Source organism: Lagenorhynchus albirostris, chromosome X (assembly GCF_949774975.1).
Source record: "Lagenorhynchus albirostris chromosome X, mLagAlb1.1, whole genome shotgun sequence".
NCBI classification, from domain to species: Eukaryota; Metazoa; Chordata; class Mammalia; order Artiodactyla; family Delphinidae; genus Lagenorhynchus; species Lagenorhynchus albirostris.
Window position 1 is genome coordinate 34830139 of NC_083116.1, and position 22316 is coordinate 34852454.

General features: G+C 41.7%; 2 protein-coding genes across 2 annotated transcripts in view; one reads left to right on the forward strand and one right to left on the reverse strand.

The window, feature by feature from the left end:
- The window catches only part of TRPC5 (transient receptor potential cation channel subfamily C member 5), a 134322-nt gene that overhangs the window by 36573 nt on the left and 75433 nt on the right, over window positions 1-22316 (forward strand). The window lies entirely within an intron of this gene.
- On the reverse strand, window positions 1603-16488 carry TRPC5OS (TRPC5 opposite strand). Its single transcript, XM_060138598.1, has 2 exons — window positions 16414-16488; window positions 1603-2282 (listed from the first exon to the last, which is right to left on the reverse strand). Exon 2 carries the CDS (start codon window positions 1969-1971, stop codon window positions 1645-1647), a length of 327 nt encoding a protein of 108 aa, XP_059994581.1. The 5' UTR covers window positions 1972-2282; window positions 16414-16488; the 3' UTR covers window positions 1603-1644.

The following is a 22316-nucleotide window of genomic DNA, read 5'->3' on the forward strand; positions in this document are numbered from 1 at the left end:
GTTGCTTCCATGCCTTGGCTATTAGCTATCTCTTTCTTAAATTTGTTAAATAAACTTATCCTGAAATTCAGTGGCAAAACTGACTTATGTTTCTCCTGCTACTGCTCATCCAAATAAGACCTGGTTATACAGTCTATAATTTTCCCCATTTACCTTTAAACGTAGCTAATAATCTGTGTATGCAGAGCTCACTTAGTATTAGATGCAGCATCTGTCATGTTGGTTAGCTCTGAATCCATCTGTATTAAAAGTCTTTTTAATCCCTTTGACTATAATATACTTTAGGACTCTATGTAAATTGGTATAATCTGGTTTCCCACGAATGTGGATTGACTTCTACATGTCATTTCTTCACAATTTTCATATATCACTTTGTCTAATGGTATACTTCTATGTCTTTACCTAGTTGTTGCCCATATTGTAAGATGCAAAGGCCATTCTCTAGGAAGAAGGACCGTAATGTCCACAGGCTTGTATGAAAGGTAGCTATTCTTCCAAATGGAAGTAAGGGTACCCTATGGCATGCAATTAGTATGATCAGTGAATTTCCTGAATGTGTATTTAGTCCCTCTCTGTTTTGATATGGGGGTCTTCCAACTATTGCATTTCCCCCCTCTGGTAGCTGTAGAATTACTGTGGGTATAACCAGTCCATATTTTGTTTAAAATCATTATTGCTCCCATTTCTCAGTAGTAAAGATTTCTGTCAAGGTTGAAGCAGTTTCCCTTATAATAAGCCTATCAGCTATTCTTTATAAATGTAGTTATACCCAAGAAGGTGTACTTTATCTGCTTCTACTTGTGGACCATCATCTCTAAGCCTATGCCTAAGTGTTTGACTTTTCCATAGGCAAATAGTCCTTGTTAGGGCTTTGTCTAGCCCTTCTAGTACTAGTACTTCTCTCCGGTTGTTATTTGGTGTAACTTGCCATTTCCATTTGAGCAACAATGTTGCAGAGTAGTTGTGATATGGGTCAGCATTTCAGGGAACAGTCCTGTATTGGAACTTCCTGGCCCCAGCTTTTTCAAAGGTTTCTCCCTGGCAAAAGTTATCTGTAAAGCTTTCTGCAGTTTTATTATCTGGTAGATGGCTGATTTTTAGAATTATTTCCCCCAGTCTGCTACAGCATCCTTTGGCTGACACATTCTGTCCGAAAGGCCTAGTAAGTAGTTCTATCTTTTCAAGTAAAAGTGCCCCAATATTGTCCTATTAATGTGAGTGTATTCACTATACTGCCATCCTGGAGGATATTCCCCTTTTAGTTTCCACTCATTGTAGAATGGTGAAATTGGGTCCCAAGATGTGATAGAGTTCATCAGGTCTTCACTCTATTGTTAGGTAAGGAGTTTCTTTTCTTTGCTAGTGTTTGCTCCTATTATCAGGAATCCTAACAGGAGAACAAGTACAGGTAAAGAAAGAACCCTACTGCTAAAGTCAGAGCTTTTCGTATAAATAAATACAAAGAAGAAAAGAGACCAGCCTCTGCCAGAAGCCAATCAAATAGTGCTTGTTCTATAATAGATTAGTAATGAACCTGGGCAAAACTTGGAGAAAAACTGTTATTGCTAACATCCCGAAAAATTAGAATATATTTGACACAGAGAAATGATCAGTTTTCACATGCTGGTGGAGGCAAATGAGGTTTTATCTACTTAAGTCATTGTTAATACTAGAGAGTGCTTCTTCATATAATTCTGTGTCTAACATAGGTTGATCTGTATCAAAGGTTAAGTCTTCGTCTTCTCTTTGTGTAAGTATCGATTCTAAGTCTGGGAGATCAGCAAGGTCTGGTAGTGAAGCTTCCTCGGAAAGAGGTGCATCTGTTTCTATCTGTTCTGCTCTGTCATCTTGCTCTTCACAAGGAACTGGTTCTTGTGAAATCAACCGTAGAAGCTCTTCAGCTATTCTAACTAACTGGGCTACACAATCAACAAGTCCACCAACTAGTACAGGGGTTGACACAGACTCCATTCCTCTGTGCTTTCCTCAGTAGATAAAATATTACTAAAAGTTGTAGTAAATGGGCTCTTGGTGACAATGGATCCTATGGAGCTGGCAATGGTCCTGTGGTTGGTTTGGTTGAGAAATGAGGCTGTTGATATGATGATGATGATGATGATCAAGTACAGAATGAGGCCAGTGGTCCTACAGTACCTTTTGATAAATTTGGTGAACCTTCCACAAAATTTACATGTGGTTCTCTTGTTTGTGTTGGTAGTGAACTGCTATTATAATGACCATCAGACAGATTGCCACAGCCAAGAGAAAACAGAAAAGCAGATCTAATAATAGAAAAGAGAAATATAAAGTTAGTATCCTTGAGCCTTTCTCCATCATACAGTTTCTGGCTATAGGATAACGTTGAAAATGTACCCCTAGCTATTGCTCCTCGTTTTTTTCTTTCTTTTTTTTTTTTTTTCCAGTACGCGGGCCTCTCACTGTTGTGGCCTCTCCCGTTGCGGAGCACAGGCTCCGGACGCGCAGGCTCAGCGGCCATGGCTCACAGGCCCAGCTGCTCTGCGGCATGTGGGATCCTCCGGGACCGGGGCACGAACCCGCATCCCCTGCATCGGCAGGTGGACTCTCAACCACTGCGCCACCAGGGAAGTCCTACTCCTCGTTTTTTGATGGCCTTATGAGGCTCTACTACTCATAGTCCCCTTTACACTTCTCATGGTCTTTACCTCTTATGGGATTTGAGAACAAAGTGAGCATAGGTAGTTTGTCTATCTTTCTTGAACATCTCTATTGAGGAGGATACATACACTCAGAGTCTTTCAATTAATCCTGTTTTATTAGTACCTTTGCCTCATTTCCATTTATATCTGGTGCTGCTAAGTTCTTTCTGTGTTTTTAATAATTCATTCATTAAAGTTTCCGATTGCCCCTGCAGTCTGGGGAATTTATGGTAAATGAAAGTCCCACATTCTCTGTCTTTTCCCAAATTTTATATAACTTCTGTTATAAAATTAGTTCTTTGGTCATTTCCTATCACTGCCAATATTCCATATCTAGCAGCTATTTCTCCTAAATTTGTCTAAAGCCATGGTCATACTATTCTCATCTGTATGTCTGAGTGCTCTACAAGCCCTATTCCTAAGTTTATACCTCTTTAAGGTAATATTCCTTGTTTAAAAATCTAGAGAATGGCCCAATATAATCTGCCTATCACATTTGTCTGGTTTACCATCCCCCATTCCCCTTAAAAATGAGTTTGTTGAGGCTTCAAGATCTTAGTAATTCAACATAGCTCATATTGCTTACTCATTTCTTTGATTCATAGTTTTTTTTGTCCACTCTTTCTCCTCTGCTTACCTAGAATATTCATGTCCACATGCCCTGAGCTTTCACATGCCCAATCTGCAACCTTAAATTGAACTGAAAAGGGACCTGAGTTGAGACTTGGAGTTCCCAAGACTGCAGAGTCTGTATTAGTTTTGGCGGGGGTCAAGATTGTCTCCTCTCTTATTCTAAATAGATTATTCTGTCTTTCCATTCTGATGAGCTCGTACATGTCCTACATGAATTGCTAAATTTCTTTCATTGATTTCTTTTCATATCTCCCTTCACCAGATTGTTTTTTCCTGCAGTAAATTTCTGTAATTTTCTGTAATTCTATAATCCTGTAATTTTCTGTTTATTAGAATATATATCTCAAGTCCACAGCTGATTAGTGTAGCTATGTTCTTTTGGCCAGTTGTTTTCTTGGGCATATATACACATTAAATTTCTAGCTAGCAGTCCTGCAAATTGAGCTGGTTTCCTCTCTCCAGCCTCAGTCAAGTTTTTCCCAGTGGAGAGTACTAGGAAGCAACCATCCACCTCCCTCTTTTAGGATACTGCCAAATCTATCTTTGCCCTGTTTCCAACAGTTCTGACCAGAGTGGGGCCCAGCAAGCCACAAGCTTTACCACAGCGACTTGTACTCCTTAGGCCTTTACTGGAGTAGAGCAAATCATCCGCCAGATGGTCTGTGATTTTCACATCGAGCTTGCTAGTTTCCACAGGGTATGGTTTGACCCACTCAGTTATATACTATCTTCACCTAGCATAAGTCCTATCAGAACCTCACTTTTTTTTTTTCGCCCAAAATCCTGACAGTAGACATGGGGTTTGCCCTGATGATAAGGGTCCTAACCATAATAACCAGAAGGCATGATTTTGGCTGGAGGCAACTTCCATCTGAAATATGGGAGAATCGGTACTCGATGCATGGCAGTTTATTAACTCACAGGATCTCTGTTTTTCATTAGAGAAAAAGCAATCTAGTGGAAGGAAATAATGGTAAAAAATCATGAGAGGAATTTGGCATTAATGTAGAGCATGAATCAGCTCATCAGAAGAAAGACACAGAAGTAAGGTGTGTGTTGAATAGTAGTAGAGAGCACCATCAAACTTTTCAAAGGAAGCAATAAACTACTACAGTGCCCATAGCCCAAGGGCACAAAAGGGTAATAGGAACATACTCACACAAAACCTATTTAACTTCTGGCTTCCCTTTCACCCAGTTTCTTTTCTCAGCTTCTCTACCTCCCTCTAGGACTCTGTTATTAATCTTCTTTGTCAACACACCTCCATTTATTCACCTATGTGTTTCATTCTATTTCATTCTCTCTGTATCTTCATCTTACACTACCCCTTCCCATCATCTTTTCTTCCATCTCTCCCTAAGCTGGCCAAAATTTAGAAACAAATTATAGTCCATTAATCAAATAGATGTATTTACAGAGTTTTACAAGACACAATCTAAATGTAAAAAGCAGAGAGGTAGAACACTTCATATGTTGCTATCTTATAAAGACAAACGTAGTTATCTATTATTTATGCAACCCTTGGTTTATTTTTTCTATCTCTTGGTCACCTTTGATGGGAAAAAAACATTCCTGACCTAGCCTTAACCCTGTTGACCACTGTGTTAGCTAATCCACAATTCCTATCTTCAAAGCATCTTGGAACCTAGGAGCTGGGGATGGGGCGAGGGCAGGGAGGGTGTTGAGAAATTAGCGAGTACTGCAGTGCTAGGAAATAGTAAGAGTATAGCATCAGCTTATTCCAGTTACGATAATTTCCAAAGCAACCAAACCCTGAACCTAAGTTGTTTGCTTAAAGGTGTATTTTGGATAGTTTGCACCTAGCCCCAACTCACCTTAAGGACCCTTTTATTAGCTGTTCCTTCTGCCTAGAATCCCTTTCCCCCAGAAAAAAAAAATGGCTTCTTGTCATTCTGGTCTCAGCTTAAATATCATCTCCTCAGATTTCAGACCCTCCAACCGGAAAAAGCTTCTTAATCATCCCTTTCTCGTTTTGCATACAGCACATTTTTACATTATAGCACCTATAATCACCTCAGATTTTCTTGTTTATTCATTTGTTTTTCTGTCTGTCACGCCACCCCACATACATATAGACTAAAATGAAGTTCCATGAGATTAGGAAGCGTGTCTGTTTTGTTTTCTGCGGTATATCCAAGGCATAGAAGAAAGGCTGCTGCATAGTAGGTAACTGGTAAGTATTGTTAAAGAAAGAAAGGAAGGGAAGAAGGGAGGGAGGAACAACTTTTAACTCTTTCATTCAGTAAATATTATCGTGTCAAATATTCATGCATAGGGCTTTCCTGGTGGCGCAGTGGTTGAGAGTCCGCCTGCCGATGCAGGGGACATGGGTTCGTGTCCCGGTCCGGGAAGATCCCACATGCCTCGGAGCAGCTAGGCCCGTGAGCCATGGCCGCTGAGCCCGCGCGTCCAGAGCCTGTGCTCCGCAACGGGAGAGGCCACAACAGTGAGAGGCCCGTGTACCACACACACACACAAAAAAACCAAAAACAAAAACAAAATATTCATGGATAGCAGGGGGTACAAAGATAAAACACATGGTTAATAAAATGAGCAGGCAATGCACAGACAGAGAAAATACTCACAAAAAATATATCTGACAAAGAACTTGTACCCAGAATATATAAAGAGCTCCTGCAACTTAATAATAAAAAGACAAACAAACCAATTAAAAATGGGCAAAAGAGTTGAACAAACATTTCACAAAGGAAGAAAAATAAATAGCTAATAAACACACGAAAACATATTCAATATCATTAGTCATCAGGGAAATGCAAATTAACATCACAATGAGATAGCACAATACACTCACTGGACTGGTTAAAATTAAAGACTGACAACATCAAAGGTTGACAAAGAGGTAGAGGAACCAGAATTCTCACACATGCTTATGGGAGTATAAAATGATACAACCTCTTTGAAAACGTCTGGCAGTTTCTTATAAAACCAGGCAAGCACCTATCCAGTCCCGGCAATTCTACTCTGAGGCATTTACCCAAGAGAAATGAAAGCTCACAGAAAGATTTTTATAAGAATGGTTATAGCAGCTTCATGCATAATAGCCAAAAAAAGTGGAAAGAGCCCAGATGTCAATCAAAAGGAGAATGGATAAACAAACTGTGATATATTCATACAATATGATACTAATCAGCAATAAAAAGAAAGCCACTACTGATAGGGATAACAACATGGATGGATATCAAAAACATTGTACTTAATGAAAGAAGCCAGACACAAAAGAATATATATTGTATGATTCTATTCATATGCAATTCTAGAAAATTCAAAATGATCTACGGTGGAAAAATCCAAATAGCAATTGCATCTAGGGGAGTGGAAACTGACTGGAAGAGGCTAAGAGAACTTTCTGAGGTGATGGTTTACACAAGATTACGCATTTTTCAAAACTCACTGAATGGTACTCTTAATATTTGTGCATCCCGCTGTATGTAAATTTTACTCACCCCCAAAAAGTGACCAAGCATGATCCCCAGCCTCAAAAACTATATATCAGATGAGATGACATGGCCATAAGTATTCTAATAAATGTTCACATTTACTGAAGATCTATTACACTTCGGGTACTTTCTTTTTTAATATTAGAACATTTAATCTACTTGATAACCCTGTGACATTACAGATGAAAAAACTGAGGAACAGAGAAATTAAATAAATTGCCCACCGCCACATGGTAAGTGAAGACACAGAATTGGAAGTCAGCCCAGGTATGATTCCTAAAGTCCTGTGCCAGAGGGTACAAATTCAGGTGCCTATAGGAGGAAAATCTGCCCATTCAGGCCAGAGCTGACATCGCATTCTAAGCAGGAATAGAACTCAAAATGTTAATCTCATTTCCCATCCCTGGAAACTGGCTGAATTCCAAGTTGACTGTGAGTCCCAAAGCAGAGGGATGGAGAGAGCCAGCTCAGTCCCCTCAGCAATCTCCATCATCTGTGACAGGAATGTTGTGGCCATTTTACCTGCCCTTCCCCTGACCTACTGAATTGGCCCACTCATCAACTACTCACCTGTGATAGAGCCAAGATGGATGAGAGGGTCAAGGTTATGCCTATCAAATGTTTACCGGACTTTCGCTTTCAAATGGGATGTGAATGCTCCTGTCACAACTAAAAAACAACAACAAAATGATCAACTACAAAATTAATAGGTTTTAAAGATATCTGCGACCTGTGGAAACAAGGACAAGATGAACTAAAATTTCAGAGAGTGAAGAGTCTTTCCTAAGAATGCTGATAATCACAGACTTTTTTTCTTCACTGAGACATTTGCTAATTCTGGGCACAAGTTGAAGATGAGGTTTGGTACCAAGGCAGAGGGAGTCTACTGAGGAAAATGAGAAATCTGCATAAAGGTTGAGGCTAGCATAATGGATTGGAAATTTGAGAAGCCTGAAATGCAGGGCTAATTTTCCTCACCTGAAGTTAGCTGAGTTCTAGCCTAGCACATGCGTGGAAAAGTCTGAGTGAAGTCTCCCAAGTCTCGCGGTACTCGGGAGACTGCCACAAATACACTACTGGTCTCTCCCTCAAACAATTTTGAAGTTGAGAAGACATGGGGAGGCTAATGAATTAATAAGCTCAAAACCATCCCCAAAGGGCATTTTAGGCAAAGTGATTCTAAAATGTATAAGGATATATAAAGGGCTTAGTATAGCCAAAACATCTTAAGGAAGAACAAAATTGGAGGACATATACTACCAGATATCAAGGCTAGCTATGCAGCTACAGTTATACAACAGCATGGTACTGACACAAGAACAAACAAATAAATCAGTGGAACCATGACGCTTACCTCACACTGGATATAATAATTATAATAATGATAATAATTTGAAATGGACCATAGACCTAAACATGAAAGGTAAAACAGTAAATCTTCTAAATCAAACCATTGGCAAATATCTTCGTGACCTTCAGTAGTTAAAGATTTCTTATTCAACACAAAAGCATTAACTATGAAAAAAGATTGATAAATTGGATTTCATTAAAATTAAGAGCTTCAATTTATCAAAAGACACCTTAAAAGGGTGAAAAGGCCAACTACAGATTGGGAGAAAATATTCACAATACATATATTTAACTAAGGACTTGTATCTAATATATACATATATTTTAAACTCCTTCAAATCAATAAGAAAAAAACAGTCCAATTTTTAAAAATAGAACAAAGAATCGAATAGCACTTCACAGATAAGAACTTTCAAGTGGCCTACAAACATATGAATAGAGTTTCATCATTATTGCTCATGAGGAAAATGCAAATTACACACAAAACCCCACCAGAATAGCTAAAATTGAAAAAACAGAAAAAAAACTGACCATACCAAGCACTGAGAAGAACATGGAACAACTGGAACTCTCATACATTATTGGTGAAAGTGTTAACTGGTACAACTTCCTTGGAACTGTTAGGCAGTATCTACTAAAACTAAACATACCTCTATTGAATGGCCTTGTCATTCTACTCCTAAGTATATAAAATAAAAGATTACAAATGTCCACAAAAATACACGTACGAGAATGTTGAAAGAAACCAGATGCCTAAAAGTACATACCATATAATTCCATTTATATGAAATTTAAGATCAGGCAAATGTATCTGTAGAACAAAGGTGAATGTAGTAGTTACCTCTTGTGGGGGGGCGGGTGGTTATTGACTGGGAAGAAATGTGAGGAAGCCTTCTGGGATGCTGGAAATATTCTGTCAATAGAATTACGTATGTTTTTTTTTTAAAGCATTCAGCTGTACCCTCAAAATTGATGTATTTCACCTTATGTATGCTATAGCTCAAAAAACTGTTCTTTTTTTAATTTTGGGTTTCCTTCCTATAAAACCAGTAAGGACAGCAAGACAGTGATGAGAGTCTTGTCAGGGTTCAGCAAGCTGGTCATCACAGAATGGAAATGGAATGAAGTCTGAAGGTACAGAGAAGGGTCCTTGGCCTACTTCATGGCAGAGCTAAGTAAAGCAAGAGACCCTTGTAGCTGGATGCAGTTGTAAATTGACAGATGAGATAAGCCACATCTTATAAGTAGCTCAGAAAGACGGCTGGGGCAGAGGCCATGCTGTCTATCTGATAACTAGAATCTTTAACCCCGTAGACTTTTATTAATCTCACTCTTATAACATTTTTGTCAGCACAACTAATCAAAAGCCACCAGTTTTCTTTTAGCAGACAGTCCTACCCTGCTATTTTGTGATGCTCGTAGCTGGCAAACTGGCAATAAGTGTCTAACAGTAGGATGGAAAAGGAGCAAAGGAATCCAAATCCTCTGGGTCTATGTTTATAGTTGATAAGTTTCTCCGCATCAGGCAAGGTAAATTAGTTCATATCCAACGGGAAGAGAGGCAGTTATATGGGAGAGATTAAAATGTGCCTTTGGTGAGTATAGGTGCTAGCTTCCTATTTACAAACAGTAAATTTTTTAACAATGCTCCCATTTCTAATGCTGCAGTACCATTTGGATACATGCATTCAACACAGGTTTTTTTTAAAACACCCCCAACAGTACTGTAATTATACTACAATAAAGATATTAAATAAATAAATAAAATAAAAACACCCCCCAGACGCTACTTCTCATTGCCCTCCCCACCCCTGAGGAAACATCAAGAGGGCCTTGTTCCCAAAGGGCAAATTTTATAATTTTGACATAGCAGGAGCTCTCTGAGGGGCTACAATGAACAAAGCAACAGGATCCACCCTTTAAACTCTTTTTTTTTTAAAGAAAAATAAAAGCTACCATCCTTTACGTTAAAAAAAAATTTTTAAAACTGTGTGCAATAAGGCATTTGCCTGTTATAGGATCTGACATTTAAAATCCCCATGAACCATATTTAATTTATCAAGAAAGAAAGGAAAGAATTGTGTGGCTGAAGAGCTAAACATGGCCCCTTCTTGAAAATATATGAAAAATTCAAAACAGAAACTGAAAAAATGGAGGGTAGGAAATGTCCTTATGGTCAATTTAGACCAGATTCTACTGAATTACTTTCTTCCTCCTCCAAAGTTGCTCACTGCTGCAGAGAGAATCACAGATTCTTGCTTACCCTTCAGAAAAACAACTTCGTCACTGGAGAAAAACAGCCACTTTTGAAAATATATCTCTTGGTTATTTTCCTAGACAGACAAATAGTTTCCTCAGTCTTCAAACATGAGGACAGCAACCCCATCTTGACTTGGTGGGACTCTGCACCGGCTTGTCCCTGAATCTCGGCTGTTATGAGAAACCCACAGGCTCCCAGAGAGCCTGAAAAGAGCTGTAATGCTTCCAGAAAGATTCCTGGCTTTTAAATATTACCAGTGCAGAAGGTGAGGTCTAATATAAGGGAAATAAAAACAAAACTTCGAGGTAAAAGGAAAAGGGATTTTATTCCCGAGTCTTCCCTCAGCTTTCTGAGAGGGAAAAAGAAAATTGTTTTTGTTTGTTTGTATATTTTCTTTGGGAGACACGGTAAAATGATGCTAGTGGTTGTAATAGTAGGATCTGTGTCAAACAGATCTATATTTGAATTATAAATTTTTCACTTACTAACTAGACGTTTGCTAAACTACTCTGCCTCAGTTTCCTCATCTGTAAAATGAAGATAATAAAAGTTGTGAGAATTACGTGAGTTAACACATGCAACGAGTTTAGAATGGTGCCTGGTATATAATAAGTTCTTCATAAATGCTAGCTAATATAATTGTTCTGGAGAAAATTCTGGGATCCAGGAGACAGTGTGTGGTGCATCCTGGGTACTGACTAGTGATCCCTGGAAGGTGGAGGGGGCAGTCAGGGTGAGACAACTGCAGGTATTACAGAAACTGGAAGGAAGTACCAGAGATATGTCATCTCATAGTTAGAACCAACATGACTATATACTTGGATAAAGATGTGAGGGAGCAACACTGTCTTGTGGCTCTAATTCACACATAACCCTTTCGGAAGACGTAAGACCAGTCACGTAGGGACTCCTTGAGGATTAGTGGATCTTCCTGGCCTACTTCACTCTCCCCTTTGAAGCCCTTGCTCACTCTGGCTCTGAGCTCTGGCAGGTGAAAACTGACTACACTTCAGGCTGCCCATTGGTTATTCCTCCCACACATTGCAAACTGCATGGAGAAGGCCCTCCACTTGGTATTATGGCAATGAATCTTTCAAAGCATTAACTAGCTATTCCTTGGAAACATCCCCCGTTGACCCCTGAACAACACGGGGGTTAATCCACCTATAACTTACAGGTGGCCCTCCACATCCGTGGTTCCTCCACATATGGCGATTCAACCAACCACAGCCCATGTAGTTCTGTAGTGTTTATAATACTATTGAAAAAATCCGCATATAAGTGAACTGTTCAAGGATCAACCGTACCTGGAAAGTAACTGGCAAGATAATGAAGGCCATGACCTCGTGTCTAGAAAGGCTTCACCTGAACCAGCCCAGATTCTCAGCTCTTCCTATGTGAATCATTTGGGTAAGAAAGGAAGCATCATACAAATACCATTGTATACTTTGTATCCCTTACCATCCTAGCCCAGATTTAGTACTGAGCTTCAAGAATACCTCTCAGAAATTTGACAAGAGCAAGACAAAGCACCAGTAGTGGCCTCCTCTCGGTTTCCGTGGCAAATGCCAGCTTGCCAGGAGAGACCCAGTTCATTTATTTTACCACCTGGAAAGAAGATCAGAAGTCATACATTTCTTCCTTCTGCCTGCAAATGTACTTACTGCTTATCCACCAAAAGAAAACTGCTTCTGTTTTTAATGGTCTCAAAATAAGATTCCATAACCTCCCTTGGTAGCTCATTCCAGTGTTTCATAGCTTCCTCCTTCTGCTAATTATATCCTCAAGTACCCTCACATACATTAACTTATTTAATCCCATAACAATCCCGCACAGCAAGGATTATCCCTATTTTACAGCTGAGGAAGTGAAGAACCAAAGAGGGTAAGAGATGTGCCAAGATTACATATCTGGTTAGTAGCAGAGCAAGAGTAAGAAGCTGATTCTTCAGCCTCTCAGCCCTCTGTGCTCTCCCTTACACTGTGGTCTGCCTAGTGATGCTCTGGGGAGTTCCAAATCACCAGCAGAATATGAAGCAGTGTTAAGATGTCAACAAGAACACAACACAGCTGTGGTGGGTGGCTTACCAAGTGGATTGTAGGCCACAGGCCCCCTTGAGGATAACCATTTCATTGTCCTCATCCCTCAATACTATTGTTCTCAGAGTGTACCTACAGTTAGAACGTTCTAGTAAAAAGAAAAGATACCAAAAACCTAAACGAACATTCAAATCACCTTTAAGACCATATGCTGACCTATGAAAATTAAAAATAAGACAAGAGTACTTGGTCTCCTGTTTTCAAACTTCTCCATTTTTGACCTCTGAGATAAACATAATCAGAATAAATTGGAGGTAGTGAGGTAGAAAAAAATCTTTCCTAATATCCCAAAAAGAAAAATGCTTTGCCCTTGGGCATGAATTTATTGTTTCCTCTCCCTCTGAAGACTTCATTCTTTTACCTCTCAAGGTTCATAAAGAGGCCAACAGTTAGCATTTTAAGCATGGGTAAAGAGCGAACCCCATCCCCTATATGCTTAACACTCAGAAAAGCACACCAGGTTGAGGGCTTCCCTGGTGGCTCAGTGGTTGAGAGTCCGCCTGCTGATGTAGGGAACACGGGTTCGTGCCCCGGTCCGGGAAGATCCCACATGCCGCAGAGCGGCTGGGTCCGTGAGGCGTGGCTGCTGAGCCTGTGCGTCCGGAGCCTGTGCTCCTCAACGGGAGAGGCCACGGCAGTGAGAGGCCCGCCATACCGCAAAAAAAAAAAAAAAAAATAGAAAAGCACACCAGGGCCACAGCCCTGTCCTCTGGCGAGAGCCCTCCCAATAGCAGACCAGCATGCTGCTCAAGCAAAGGACTGGATGGAGTTGTCCTGATAGGATTCCTTACAGGGTTTCCTTTTTAGTATTACCTAGAGGCAAGGAATTCTCAAGGCAGTTTTGCTCAACAAGAACAAAATCTCTAATCTCTTGTGACTGATATTACCAGGCTAAATATTTCTGCTCTAAAACATACGGTTTGTTTTTGTGGGTTTGTGGGGTTTTTTTGGGGTTTTTTTGGCCGTACGCGGGCCTCTCACTGTTGTGGCCTCTCTCGTTGCAGAGCACAGGCTCTGGACGCGCAGGCCCAGCGGCCATGGCTCACGGGCCCAGAAGCTCTGCGGCATGTGGGATCTTCCCGGAACCGGGCACGAACCCGTGTCCCCTGCATCGGCAGGCAGACTCTCAACCACTGTGCCACCAGGGAAGCCCAAACATACGTTTAATTAAATATAATGGCCACTCCACCTAACTACCCTTGTCAAAGTTGCCAGTGACTTCCACACTACTAAATTCAGTGGTTAATTCCCAGTTCTCATCTTGCTTGTCCTATAGGCAGCATCTGACATGACCACTCTCCAAGTCCTCTTCTTTTTGGTCTATAGTCGCGTCCTTGATGATTTCATACAGGCTGTAAATAACACCTATCTACCAATGAATCCCAAATTTATTTAGCTAGCTCAGACCCTTCTCCAGAATCTCATACTTGTGTATCTAAGTGCCTTCACAATGATTTCTGATATCTAAAACTCAGTATTTCCAAAACTGGGTCCTTGGTCTTCCCTCCAAAACCTACTCCACCTATAGCCTTCTCCATCTGAAGTAGATAGCAACTCTGTCCTTCTAACTACTCAGGCTATACGAGCTTGAGTTTATCTTTGACTCTTTTCTTTTTCCCACAATCCACACCCAATCCACCAGGATACCCTGTTGGCTTTGCCTTCAGAATATATCCAAAATCTAACAACCTGTCATTGTGAGCCACCATCACCCACCTGTCACTTTGATTATTTCAACAGCCTCCTAACAGGATTCTCTTTGCCTCACTCCAGTCTCTTCTCAATACAACAGCCAGAGTGATCCCTTTAGACTGTGAGTCAGATCATGTCACTCCTCCTGTACTGTCTCTGCATTTCCTTCAGAGTAAAACCTAGATCCTTATAACGGCCTACATGGCACCCCGTGATATAATCTGCAACTTCATCTTCTACTTCTCTCTCCCTCCGTCCATTCCAGCCACCCTGGCCTCTGTCATTCCCCAAACTCAACAGGCACATTTCCTCCTTAGGTGCTTTGCACTGGCAATTCCTTCTGCCCGGAATGTTCTTTACTCAGATATCTGGATGGCTAAATCCCTCACCAACTTCAAACCCTTTCTTACATCTCACCTTTTCAATGAGAGCTACACTTAGCACAGTTTCAAAAATTGAACCTCCCCCTCACAACCTGGCACTCCTAGGCTTCCTTATTCTGCTCTACTTTTTCAATTTTCTTGGAACTTATCACCTTATGTACATATTATATGGTTTACTTGTTTATTATGATTATTATTTATGTCTCCCCTCTCTAGAAGGTAAGCTCCATGAAAGCAGTGATCTCTATTTTGTTCAAGTGTAAGAAGAGTGTCTGGCATGTAGTAGGTACTCAATAAATATTTGTTGAACGAATAACAGGACTAATAACTCCTTACTTTTTTATAGTGTTTTATACTTTAGTGTTTTCACATTGTATCTCATCTGATCTTCACAATTACCATATAACATGGGTAGGGCAACCCAGAGTTTACTATCTCCATTCTACATTTAGGAAAATTAACATCTAGAAAGGCAAAAAGATCTACCCAAAATCACACAGCTGGAATGTGGCAGAACCTGGAACCTAGTTCTGTGCATTCTTCCCAGAGCTGCCAACATTCTACTGCAAAGCCCGCAGTCCTTGAGGAAAGGCCTTCCAGATTTTTTGTTAGGACAGAGACACGCCTTGCTTCTGCCATTAACCCAGTGCCTTGAAGCTGAATGTGTTGCACCTGCTCACGGGAATACAAACACGTGAAGTTATCTAAAGACCTGAGTTTATGTGGGGAATAGCCATGTGAATGTCAGAGAAAATGATTCCATTTCCAAATGGTGCTCTCTCCAAGAAAGAAAGCAACATTTGACTATACCAGCTGCTCAGTGGAATAAATCATTTGTTTCTTCCTAACCAGCTCTGCCTTCCTCTTGCATTCCACACTAAACCAAATAGTTCTCCAAAGCAACTTAACCGCACAAAGGGGGAAATTACAGTCTAAGATGGCATCTGCCACGGAAGGTGCATCCTGGTGGCCGCTTCCACTGCGCCACCATCTAAGCCGCTGACTGCCCATGGCGAAAGCTCTCCCCCGCTGCCGTTGCCGCACAAGAAGAGTGCAGACTGTCCCTTTAAATGTACCACTGAAGAGGAAGCTGGTGTTTACTTGGCAGGAGAGAAACAGGATACTTCATGCTTGGCATACTGCTACCATTGGCATCCAATCCAGAAGCTGCTACATTCTGCAGGGGTGGCAACTATTTTGTCCTCAGGATAACATAGTGGAAGATACAGCTATATTTACATACAGGCTTTTTAACAGAGATGCCTGTCACCCCTGGTAAGCTCACAGGAGGCAACAGAAATGGCACAGCCAGGAAAAGGCAAGCCAAGTCCTCAGTGCCTTCTGGCAGGTGAATACACGGTACCAGCGAGGGAGGCCTGGTCTCTTTCCCTGGTCCCCAGAATGTCATTATGACAGGGATGTATGTATCCCATAACCCTTCCAAGAATTACTAAGTAGATCAAGTTTGTCTTCAGTGCCCTTTTCCTTTGATCACAGCAAATCAAGAGGTTGAGGCTTGACCCTACTACCAAGTCGGCTTTGCTTCCAGGCTCAACAAACAACCCCTAATGAAACAGCAACCATCAATACAGAAACCTCAGACTGAAAACAGAAGCATCCACTCAAGCATAGTTTACCAAATGCTTGATGGACTTCAGATAATAAATGGACGCAAGCATCACTGAAACATGAAAACATACAACCTCAGCCACACAGGCATGTGCTGAAGTATTTGACACTGGGGAAGTAGGAAGGATGAAGAAAAGAGGTTATTTTTAAGGGGAAAAATATGAGATTTGGAGGCAGAGTAACTGGGTTCAAGTTTAAAAGTTTTCTTACCTTGGGCAGGTCGCTTAAGCTCACTGTGACTCACTGTGACTCACTTTCCTGATCTGAAAACAGGATGATGATAATTTCTTAAGCAAGTATTACTTTTCTGATTTAGACAATGTTTAATTATGGGGAGATGCCTGTTTAGTTTAAAAAATAGGAGCATGGCTTGTGAATTCAAACATAGATATAAACTCTACCCCTGATACTTATTCACTATATGCCATTGAGGAAGGCACTTATTCTCTCTAAACCTGAGTTTATTCGTCTATATAATGGGGATGATGATGACACCTATCTCAAATGGATGCTGCAATAATCAAATACTGTTGAAATAATGCTTTATAAACTATAAACTCCAAGGCAAAGAAAAGTTTTCTTTAAAAAGTCTTGACTAGAGTGACCAACCAATCTGGTTTGCCAGGGACCAAAGGATTTTCCAGGGCCTAGCACTTTCAGCACTAAATATGGAAAATCTTGGGCAAATTGGAAAGAGTTGGTTACCCTAAGTCTCGATTAGCCCTTAACAAAGTCAAGGGCCTGAATAGGCCTTAACTGGGAAGACTAGGCCTTAACTAGACTTAGGCCCTGGCTTAGCCTCAGCTATACTCTGACTAGGCATTAGCTAGGCTTACCCCTGGTTAAGCTGTAATTACACTCTAACTAGGACATAACTAAGTTTAGCCCCTTATGGGACTTAACTGGGCTAAATAGGCTTTAAAAAGGCTCAGGCCCTTGCTACACCTTAAATGAGACTCTGATTATGCCTCCTCTAGACTTAGGTCCCAGCTAGGCCTTAAATAGTCTCTGAATAGATGTAAACTAGGCTTAGTCCCTGAGTAGGCTAAATAGGCTGTGACTAGGACTTAACTAAGCTTATGCCTGATTAGACCTTAACTGGACTGGCTAAACTTTAACTAGGATGAATAAGCCTTAAGTAAGCTTAGGCCTTGGCTATAGCTTGACAAGACTCTGGCTAAAACTTAACTCGGCTCTGACTAGGCTCTAACATGCTTAAGCCCTGGATTCTACCCCTGACTAGTTTCTGACGAAAATTTAAGTAGATTTAGGCCCTAACTGGGCTCTGACTACACGTAAACTAGGTTTGGGCCATGGCTGGTCCTTAACATACTCTGAGGCGATCTTCACCATGTTGGTTACCTTAACTGGGTTTAGGGCCTGGCTGTATTTTAAAAAGACTCTGGCTAAGCCTTAACTCAGCTCTGACTAGGCTTTAAAATGCTTAGGCTCTGGATTCTACCTCAGCTGTTTCTGACTAAAACTTAGGTGGATTTAGGCCCTAACGGCTCTGACTAAACATAAGCTAGGCTTAGGCCATGGCTAGTCCTAAACATACTCTGAACAGATTTTAACCATGCTGGCTAAGTTTTAAATGGGTTTAGGCCCTGGCTATAACTTGACAAAACTCTGGCTAAAACTTAACTTGGATCTGACTAGGTTCTAATAAGCATAGGCCCTGATTTGTACCCCAGTAAGTTTCTAAAACTTAACTATATTTAGGCCCTACCTTGCTTCTAAAAAACTAGGCTTTAAAATACTTAGGCCCTAATTTGCACCTCAGTTAGTTTCTGACTAAAACTTTACATTTAGGCTCTACCTGGCTTCTGAATAACTAGGCTTTAAAATGCTTAGGCCCTGGATTCTACCTCAGCCAGTTTCTGACTAAAACTGAAGTGGATTTAGCCCCTACCTGGCTTCTGAATAACTAGGTTTTTTTTCCTTGCTTTTTATTTTTATAATTAATTACTTTTAATTGACATTTATTATGCATTTATTTCCCAATTATACTTTCTTGGAGACTTTTATTTATTTATTTTTTTACATCTTTATTGGAGTATAATTGCTTTACAATGGTGTGTTAGTTTCTGCTTTATAACAAAGTGAATCAGTTATACATATACATGTTTAATGTATCATTTAAAGCTTGTGTTTCCTTATTTATTTTCATTTTGGATGATCTGTCCATGGGTGAAAGTGGGGTGTTGAAGTCCCCTACTGTGAATGTGTTACTGTCGATTTCCCCTTTTATGGCTGTTAGTATTTGCCTTATGTATTGAGGTGCCCCTATGTGGGGTCCATAAATATTTACAATTGTTATATCTTCTTCTTGGATCGATCCCTTGATCATTATGTAGTTTCCTTCTTTGTCTCTTCTAACAGTCTTTAAAGCCTATTTTGTCTGATATGAGAGTTGCTACTCCAGCTTTCTTTTGGTTTCCATTTGCATGAAATATCTTTTTCCATCCCCTTACTTTCAGTCTGTATGTGTCTCTAGGTCTGAAGTGGGTCTCTTGTAGACAGCAAATATATGGGCCTTGTTTTTGTATCCATTCAGCCAATCTGTGTCTTTTGGTGGGAGCATTTAATCCATTTACATTTAAGGTAATTATCGATATGTATGTTCCTATTTCCATTTTCTTAATTGTTTTGGGTTTGTTATTGTAGGTCTTTTCCTTCTCCTTGTGTTTCTTGCCTAGAGAAGTTCCTTTAGCAGTTGTTGTAAAGCTGGTTTGGTGGTGCTGAACTCTCACAGCTTTTGCTTGTCTGTAAAGGTTTTAATTTCTCCATCAAATCTGAATGAGATCCTTGCTGGGTAGAGTAATCTTGGTTGCACGTTGTTTTCCTTCATCACTTTCAATATGTCCTGCCAGTCCCTTCTAGCTTGCAGAGTTTCTGCTGAAAGATCAGCTGTTAACCTTATGGGGATTCCCTTGTGTGTTATTTGTTGTTTTTCCCTTGCTGCTTTTAATATGTTTTCTTTGTATTTAATTTTTGACAGTTTGATTAATATGTGTCTTGGCGTGTTTCTCCTTGGATTTATCCTGTATGGGACTCTCTGTGCTTCCTGGACTTGATTAACTATTTCCTTTCCCATATTAGGGAAGTTTTCAACTATAATCTCTTCAAATATTTTCTCAGTCCCTTTCTTTTTCTCTTCTTCTTCTGGAACCCCCATAATTCGAATGTTGGGGCATTTAATGTTGTCCCAGAGGTCTCTGAGACTGTCCTCAGTTCTTTTCATTCTTTTTTCTTTATTCTGCTCTGCAGTAGTTATTTCCACTATTTTATCTTCCAGGTCACTTATCCGTTCTTCTGCCTCAGTTATTCTGCTACTGATCCCATCTAGAGTATTTTTCATTTCATTTATTGTGTTGTTCTTCATTGTTTGTTTCATCTTTAGTTCTTCTAGGTCCTTGTTAAATGTTTCTTGCATTTTGTCCATTCTATTTCCAAGATTTTGGATCACCTTTACTATCATTATTCTGAATTCTTTTTCAGGTAGACTGCCTATTTCCTCTTCATTTGTTAGGTCTGATGGGTTTTTATCTTGCTCCTTCATCTGCTGTGTGTTTTTCTGTCTTCTCATTTTGCTTATCTTACTGCGTTTGGGGTCTCCTTTTTGCAGGCTGCAGGTTCATAGTTCCTGTTGTTTTTGGTGTCTGTCCCCAGTGGCTAATGTTGGTTCAGTGGGTTGTGTAGGCTTTCTGGTGGAGGGGACTAGTGCCTGTGTCCTGGTGGATGAGGCTGGATCTTGTCTTTCTGGTGGGCAGGTCCACGTCTGGTGGTGTGTTTTGGGGTGTCTGTGTACTTATGATTTTAGGCAGCCTCTCTGCTAATGGGTGGGGTTGTGTTCCTGTCTTGCTAGTTGTTTGGCATAGGATGTCCAGCACTGTAGCTTGCTGGTCGTTGAGTGAAGCTGGGTGCTGGTGTTGAGATGGAGATCTCTGGGAGATTTTTGCCATTTGATATTATGTGGAGCTGGGGGGTCTCTTGTTGACCAGTGTCCTGAAGTTATCTCTCCCATCTCAGAGGCACAGCACTGACTCCTGACTGCAGCACCAAGAGCCTTTCATCCACATGGCTCAGAATAAAAGGGAGATAAAGTAGAAAGAAAGCATTAGTAGAAGTAGAAAGAAAGAAAGAAAGAAAGAAAGAAAGAAAGAAAGAAGAAAGAAAGAGAGAGAGAGAGAGAGAAAGAAAGAAAGAAAGAAAGAAAGAGAGAAAGAAAGAAAGAGAGAAAGAAAGAAAGAAAGAAAGAAAGAAGGGAGGGAGGGAGGAAGGAAGGAAGGAAGGAGGGAGGGAATGAAGAAAAAAAGAAAGAAAGAAAGAAGATAAAGTAAAATAAACTAAGATAAAATATAATAAAGTTATTAAAATAAAAAATAATTATTAAGAAAAAAATGGACGGATAGAACCCTAGGACAAATGGTGGAAGCAAAGCTATACAGACAAAATCTCACACAGAAGCATACACATACACACTCACAAAAAGAGGAAAAGGGGAAAAAATCATAAATCTTGCTCTCAAAGTCCACCTCCTCAATTTGGGATGATTCGTTGTCTATTCATGTATTCCACAGATGCAGGGTACATCAAGTTGACTGTGGAGCTTTAATCCGCTGCTCCTGAGGCTGCTGGGAGAGATTTCCCTTTCTCTTCTTTGTTCTCACAGCTCCCAGGGGCTCAGCTTTGGATTTGGCCCCGCCTCTGCGTGTAGGTCGCCGGAAGGCGTCTGTTGTTCGCTCGGACAGGACGGGGTTAAAGGAGCCGCTGATTCGGGGGCTCTGGCTCACTCAGGCCGGGGGGTGGGGGAGGGAGGGGCACAGAGTGCGGGGCGAGCCTGCGGCGGCATTGGCCGGCGTGACGTTGCACCAGCCTGAGGCGTGCCGTGCGTTCTCCCGGGGAAGTTGTCCCTGGGTCCCGGGACCCTGGCAGTGGCGGGCTGCACAGGCTCCCCACAAGGGGGGTGTGGAGAGTGACCTGTGCTCGCACACAGGGTGGCAGCAGCAGCAGCCTTAGCGTCTCAGGCCCGTCTCTGGGGTCCGCGCTTTTAGCCGCGGCTTGCGCCCGTCTCTGGAGCTCCTTTAAGCAGCGCTCTTAATCCCCTCTCCTCGCGCACCAGGAAACAAAGAGGGAAGAAAAAGTCTCTTACCTCTTCGGCAGGTCCAGACTTTTCCCTGGACTCCCTCCCGGCCAGCCGTGGCGCACTAATCTCCTGCAGGCTGCGTTCACGCCGCCAACCCCAGGCGTCGCCCTGCGCTCCGACCGAAGCCCGAGCCTCAGCTCCCAGCCCCGCCCACCCCGGCGGGCGAGCAGACACGCCTCTCGGGCTGGTGAGTGCCGGTCGGCCCGATCCTCTGTGCGGGAATCTCTCCGCTTTGCCGTCTGCACCCCTGGTGCTGCGCTCTCCTCCGCGGCTCCGAAGCTTCCCCCCTCCGCCACCCGCAGTCTCCGCCCGCGAAGGGGCTTCCTAGTGTGTGTAAACCTTTCCTCCTTCACAGCTCCCTCCCACTGGTGCAGGTCCCGTCCCTATCCTTTTGTCTCTGTTTATTCTCTTTTCTTTTGCCCTACCCAGGTACCTGGGGGTTTTCTTGCCCTTTGGGAGGTCTGAGGTCTTCTGCCAGCATCCAGTAGGTGTTCTGTAGGAGTTGTTCCACGTGTAGATGTATTTCTGGTGTATCTGTGGGGAGGAAGGTGATCTCCGCGTCTTACTCGTCCGCCATCTTCCTGGAAGTCCCCCTCAACTGAGTAACTAGGCTTTATATAGCTTAGGCACTGGATTCTACCTCACCCAGTTTCTGACTAAAACTGAAGTGGATTTAGCCCCTACCTGGCTTCTGAATAACTGGGCTTTAAAATGCTTAGGCCAGGGCTTGCCTGGTGGCGCAGTGGTTGGGAGTCCGCCTGCCGATGCAGGGGACATGGGTTCGTGCCCCGGTCTGGGAGGATCCCACGTGCCGCGGAGCGGCTGGGCCCGTGAGCCATGGCCGCTGAGCCTGCGCGTCCGGAGCCTGTGCTCCGCAACGGGAGAGGCCACAGCAGTGAGAGGCCCGCGTACTGCAAAAAAAAAAAAAAGAGAGAGAGAATACCCTGCATTTGTAATGCAGGAG

Excerpts from the sequence above, each read along its gene's own strand:
- TRPC5OS (XM_060138598.1), bottom strand. The coding sequence starts at position 1,971 with ATGGAGTCTGTGTCAACCCCTGTACTAGTTGGTGGACTTGTTGATTGT.